The 6,285-nt window shown below is 47.4% G+C and overlaps 1 protein-coding gene across 1 annotated transcript; it reads left to right on the forward strand.

Annotated features, from left to right (window-relative positions):
• The first annotated feature begins 3,725 nt into the window (after positions 1-3,725).
• CCL19 (C-C motif chemokine ligand 19) lies at positions 3,726-5,860 on the forward strand. Its single transcript, XM_008070750.1, has 4 exons — positions 3,726-3,937; positions 5,102-5,234; positions 5,415-5,508; positions 5,596-5,860. The coding sequence occupies exons 1-4, from the start codon at positions 3,877-3,879 to the stop codon at positions 5,614-5,616; spliced, it is 309 nt and encodes a 102-aa protein (XP_008068941.1). The 5' UTR covers positions 3,726-3,876; the 3' UTR covers positions 5,617-5,860.
• Positions 5,861-6,285: the final 425 nt, after the last annotated feature.

Here is a 6,285-nt window from a genome sequence, read left to right on the forward strand (position 1 = left end):
AAAAAAAAAAAAAAAAAAAAAAGACATTTATCACCTCTTCTCTGAAGCATTATATATTGTCCAAAATTATAATTAAGCAACTTATTTAAAAGTTAAACTTAGAGGCTTCATCTACATAACAAGGGCCTTGGTTTTCATAACTCCCCTTATCTTAACTCAAGCATTTTTTTCCCACTGATTCCAAATTAGACACAGTTTAACTCTTTTAACCAATTGTAAATTAGAGTTTTTTAATCTACCTATGACCTGTAGGCCCTATCCCCTCTGAGATGTCTCACCTTTCCATATTGACTCACCTTTGCCTGTAACTTCTGTCACCCTAAAATGTATAAAACTAAGCTGTAACCCAACAATCTTGGGCACATGTTCTCAGGACCTTGTGAGACTGTGCCTTGGCCTTGGTCACTCATATGTGGCTCAGAATAAACTTCTTTAAATATTCTTCAGAGTTTAGCTTTTTCATCAATATAGGTGATGCTGATGCTGCTGTCCAAATACTACCCTTTAAGAACAACTATCACAGAGGAAATTGTTCACTGCCAGAACTACGGCAGGATGAAGGATTTGGGGAATTAATACTCCAATTTCCTCTTGATGAAAAAGCCAAACTCTGTAAAATATGTATAGAGATTTATTCTGAGCCAAATATGTTTAGCCAAGGCCTGAGGCACAATCTTAAGCGGTCCTGAGAATATGTGCCCAAGATGGTTGGGTTGCAGCTTTGTGTTATACATTTTAAGGTGACAGAAGTGACAGGCAAAGACATAAGTCAATACATGTGAGTTTTACATTGGTTTGGCCCAGAAAGGAAGGGGGGACTTACAAGTCATACAAAGGTGGATTCAAAGACTTTCTGATTTTCAGTTGATTGGAAGAGTTAAGCTATGTCTAAATAATTTGCAATCAGTAGAAATAAATGCTTGAGTTAAGATGGGAGGTATGATCTCACAAGGGTGGGATTGGCAGATGCTGGACACAGCTGAGGGAGGGAGGGAGGCACGTGGCAACACATTGGGCACCTGGTTCACTATCAGGGGAAGAGAGGACCAGCTAGGAGCCCAAACTTCACCTGTATTCAACCTATTCATATAGTAAATCCCGCTTTTACCCCACAACTCTAAAATAAATAGATATTTTATTTTTTTTTAAAAAAGGAATAGGGTTGTGAAAGCAAGGTTCTTGTTATGTAGATGAAATCTCTAAGTAACAGACTTCAGAGAATAGGTGGTAAATGTCTTAAAGGGTATCAGAGTCTTTTAGGAAAAGGGATTCTCCACAGATGCAAATTTCTCCAAGAAATGGCTTTGCTTGCTCATTTCAAAATGTGTCAAAGAAACATATTTGGGGTAAGATATTTTTATTTCCTTTAGGACCCGCTGTCTGTCATGGGATGCTATACCAGAGTCAGGTTGGAATTTGGTGTCTTATTGCCACAGAATCTGTTTTGTTAATCTCGTGATCTCTATTTTTATGTCTACGCTAGTTGATTGTGCCTAAACTCCACAGGGGAGGGAATATAATGTGGCGCATCTGCCCTCCTTTTTCATCATACCCTGGAATTTAGTGTTTCAGGTTTCCCTTGACCTGGAGGGGTCCATTCAGTCATCAAGGGGACTTGGAATTTTATTTTTGGTTTACACTCTTCTTCCACCAGTGATCTCCTGTTGCTCTCTCCCATGGACCAAACCCAAACAGAAGCCAGGAAACAAGGGGTCCTGGTTAATGCAATCTGTAGAGGTCAGCCTTCTGGGACCAGAGCAGGGCCAAAAAGAGTGGAGAGTGGGTGGGATTGGGGCAAGCAATATAACCAGAAACACCATAGGCAGAAGGATGCATAGATCAATGGAAAGATGAATAGACAGATGAATTAATGAATAAGCATCTGAATAAAAGGACAGAAGGATAACAATGGCTAATAGTCAGTACTTATTACATGCCAGCTCCTAACTAGGAGCTTTACTCAGAGCTTCTCATTTAATCCTATGAAGCAGATCTTGACCAGGCATGGTGGCTCGTGCCTGTAATCCTAGCACTTTGAAAGGTGGGGATGAGAGGACTGCCTGAGTCCAGGATTCAAGACCAGCCTGGACAACTTGGCGAAACCTTGTCTCTACAATAAATAAAAGATTAGCTGTGGGTGATGGTGCGTGCCTGTACTACCAGCTACTCGGAAGGCTGAGACGGAAAGATTGCCTGAGCCCAGCAGGTCGAAGCTGTGGTGTCTGTGAGTGTGCCACTGCACTCCAGCCTGGGCGACAGAGTGAGACTCTAACTCAGAAAAAAAGAAGCAAATCTTTTACCATTCTCATTTTACAAATAAGGACACGAAGACACAGAGACTGGATAATTTCACCTAAGTCACACAAGTAAGTGATGGAATTGGAACCCAACCTAAGCACACTAACTTTGAGTCCTCTGTATGGTGTGCTATGTGCTGTATACTCTGACTCATGGACTGTGGGCAGACAGTGGTGTGGGGTGGAGGTAAAATGTACAAGCCCTATAGCAAAAGACACTGGGGTTCAAGTCATGCTCCAGTCCTTACTAGTTGTGTGAACTTGTGCTCTAAGCCTCTATTTCTTATCTGTAAAACAGGGGTGATAATGTGAAATGAATAAAAACTATAGTATTGCTGGGAAAGTTAGGCAAGATAATAGCGGTAAAGTCCTTGATATAGAGCCTAGCACATAGTAAACAACCAGAAATACTATTACTACTACTGTTATTAATGAATGGAGAGAGGACAAGTCAGAAACTTAGAGGGTAACATTCCCCCTACCCTCATCCAAAAGAGGGTTCAGGGCTTGAGTAGGGGTGATTGAATGGGTGCCCCTATATGAATTTCTCTTTTGAAGCCATCTCCTCTAGTCTTTCTCATAAGGATGGGAAATCACTTGTCCCCTCCCCCATCTGTCGATTCCTTGAAATTTTGAAATGTGTCTAAATATGAGCTGGCCAGCCCCTCTCCTTAGAAATCCCCTCTTGGTTCCCAGGATTGAGAGAAGGGGGAAGATAAAGGGGGCTATTTCAGGCCAGGCTTGCTCCAGCTGTTCCTCTGACCCAGGTGTTGGGCATAGGAAGATGGTAAAAAGAGAAAGGACAGTGCTTGCTGAGCCTGGGGGTTTAGTCCCAGAGGCCTAAGATGTGGGATGAGGGTCCTGGGCCTCCTCACAAGGAACCTTGCCTTTCAGTTCTGCTTGTCCCAAAGAAGGTACTGGTTCTCAGATGGTGACTGGGCTGGCATCATGATGACCTACGGGGCCACCCCAGACTCTCATGGCAGTCCTAAGGGCACCATCAGTCTCCCCAGAAAGAAGAGAAGCACCAGTGAGGATGAGGGATAAGCCTAGGGAAGGGGGCACAATCCCTCACTCGGGCCCCCAACCCTGACTATCTCTTCTAAGCCCAGCTCCGTGGTGGACGATACAAATGCCACCAACAAGATGACAGTGAAAACCCTCTCTCTGGAGTACAGTGCACACTCCCCTTTTCTTGGCCAGACTGCAGACTGCTTGGGTTCCCAGAGCTGGAGCCAAGGAAAGCAGAAGAGAGGGAAGCCACTGAGGGGGGTAAGAGGAAGGGCAGGGTCAGGTTCTGACAGAAAGAGGGGGGTAAAGGGGATCCACAGAGTGGGACATGAGGGGAATTTCTGGACACAGAAAGCGAAAGCTCTGGGCCATAAATAGGAGGCAGCCACAGGCTTACACAGGCTCACACGCTCACGCTCCTAGGCTCACACCCCTCACACCACGCAAGGACGCCTGTGCGTGTCCCATTGCTCCCCTGCACTCCCAGTTGAGCCTCATAGACTCCTGCATACACCCAGAGACCGCTTGTGCTCACACACTCACTGTGGCCTGCCTCTGTTTACCCTCCATGGCACCCCGTGTGACCCCACTACTGGCCCTCAGCCTGCTGGTTCTCTGGACTTTCTCTGGTAAGGCTGAGGGGAGGGGTGGGGGTAGGGGAGGTGGGGGTAAGGGAGTTGGGGGTAGGGGAGGTGGGGGCAAGGGAGGTGGGGGAAGGGGAGGTGGGGTTGGGCAGAGGGTGATGTCTAGATCTCAGACTGGTTGGTGCTAGAGGGACACAGTGAGTTCAGGTAAACACATAGGTCTGCATGTTTTGGTGAGTCTGGAAGTTTCCATGTGTGTGCCTCTGAGTGTGGGGGTATCTGTGCCCCTGAAAAAATAGTGTGGGTCTGTCTCACTCAGCAACACTAAGCTATGGCTATGGCCCTCTCGCAGGTTTACTTTTTGCTGCCTCGGTTTCCCAGACAAGAGAGAACAGTACATATTTGCTTAAGATGGGCGAGTGGGAAGAGTCTGAGGCAGGGCTTAGTCAAAATTTTTAGCAATTCATAGGCCCCTAATACCACTCTGCACCCCAAATCCACCCTTCCCTCAGCATTAACTCTATTAGCTGACCAGCATTAACTCTTTATTAGCTGGATCGTGGGGAAGTTCAGACACCCTGGGAGAAAGGATGGGTGATCAGTGCAGCAGGAAATCATCTGTGGGGCTCAGGGCAGTGGCTATTTACCAAACAGTTTAGAAGTATGACAATATATTTAGCCAGGCATGATGGCTCACGTCTGTAATCCTAGCACTTTGGGAGGCTGAGAAAAGAGGATTACTTGAGCCTAGGAGTTCGAAACCAGCCTAGGGAACAGAGCAAGACCTCATCACTACAAAAAAATCAAAAACTTAGCTGAGCATGGTGGTACACGTCTGTAGTCCCAGCTACGTGGAGGATCACCTGAGCCCAGGAGGTGGAGGATATGGTGAACCATGATCATGCCACTGCACTCCAGACTGGATAACGGAGTGAGACTCCAACTAAAAATATATATATATATATAAATATATATGTATATATAGTATATAATATATTATTATAGTATATCAATATTATATATAAATTGTGTGTGTGTGTGTTTGTATACACATACACACCAATAGGGCCATATTGGTGCATACTGGCTGAATGTCAGGTCTAACTGCCTCTGCCCAGCCACACACACAGGTATCCTTAATCCCAGTTAGGGCTATGGCCTCCCCTCCTCAAGGTCCCTGTGTCCTGTCATCTTCTTCCCCTATTCCAGTCCCAGCTTTGGGTGGTGCCAATGATGCTGAAGACTGCTGCCTGTCTGTGGCCCGGCACCCCTTCCCTGGACACCTTGTGAGAGACTTTCGCTACCTCCTCATCAAGGATGGCTGCAGGGTGCCCGCTGTTGTGTGAGTTATGGGGAGGTTGTCTAACCTCATCTCTCCCATCGTGCCCTGGCGATATTCCCACCTTCTTATCCCTCTTCTCCTTGCCAAGCCCAACCTCTTCAAAGAAACCCCTGAAGCAAGTTCTCAGACACGCTGGATTCCAGAGCTCCATTCTTTCTGACCTCTGACCTCTGACTCCAGGTTCACCACAGTGAAGGGCCGCCAGCTCTGTGCACCCCCAAAACAGCCCTGGGTGGAACGCATCATCCGGAGACTGCAGAAGGCCTCTGCCAAGGCAAGCCTGGCCTTCTTCAGCCCTGCCTCCTCCCTCTGAGACCTTGGCTAAGGTTCTAGCCTGTGATTCTGCCTCTCCTTTCCCTAGAGCAAGCGCCACAGCAGTTAACCCATGACAGAACCAGAAGGAGCCCTGTGCCTGAGTGAAGGGGATGAGAACCACTCTGGCCTGGGGAACCAAGGACCTGAATGGAGGACCAGGCCTCCCACTGCTCCTCTGCTCAGCCAGGGCAGGGCCTGGAGAATCAATGTGAATATGAGTGCGAATGTGAATGAGAGGGTGAGTTTGGTGAGAGTCCAGCTTCCTCACGCCCACACCGCAATGCTTCCAATAAAGCCACCTCACACCCGCGGATCTGTCTGCTGTCTGTTTTCTGTCCATCCAGTAGGACAGGAATAGGAAGGGGGAGATGAAATGGCAGGATCTACTTTCCACCCTGCGGCCTGAACAATCTCCTCCCCAATCCCTGCCAGCACCCTGGTGTTCTTGGCCGCCACAATTAAGGCCCCACCTCACGTCTCACAGCTGTATCATACTCCATCACTCAGCAACAGTAAGCTTGAGTCAGTCCCCTGAGTGAAACAGTCTCTAGAGCCGGGCTCGGTGGCTCAGGCTGTAATCCCGTGCCTTGGGAGGCTGAGGTGAGCCCGCGGGTTCGAGACCCACCTGGGCAACTTGGTGAGACCTCATCTCTACAATAAATAAAAAAATTAGCTGGGTGTGGTAGTGCGCGTCTGTAGTTCCAACTACTTGGAAGGCTGAGGTGGAAGGATCGCC

The sequence above is a fragment of the Carlito syrichta genome, unplaced genomic scaffold, assembly GCF_000164805.1.
Source record: "Carlito syrichta isolate Samal-C Ts95f unplaced genomic scaffold, Tarsius_syrichta-2.0.1 Scaffold112228, whole genome shotgun sequence".
Lineage (NCBI taxonomy): Eukaryota > Metazoa > Chordata > Mammalia > Primates > Tarsiidae > Carlito > Carlito syrichta.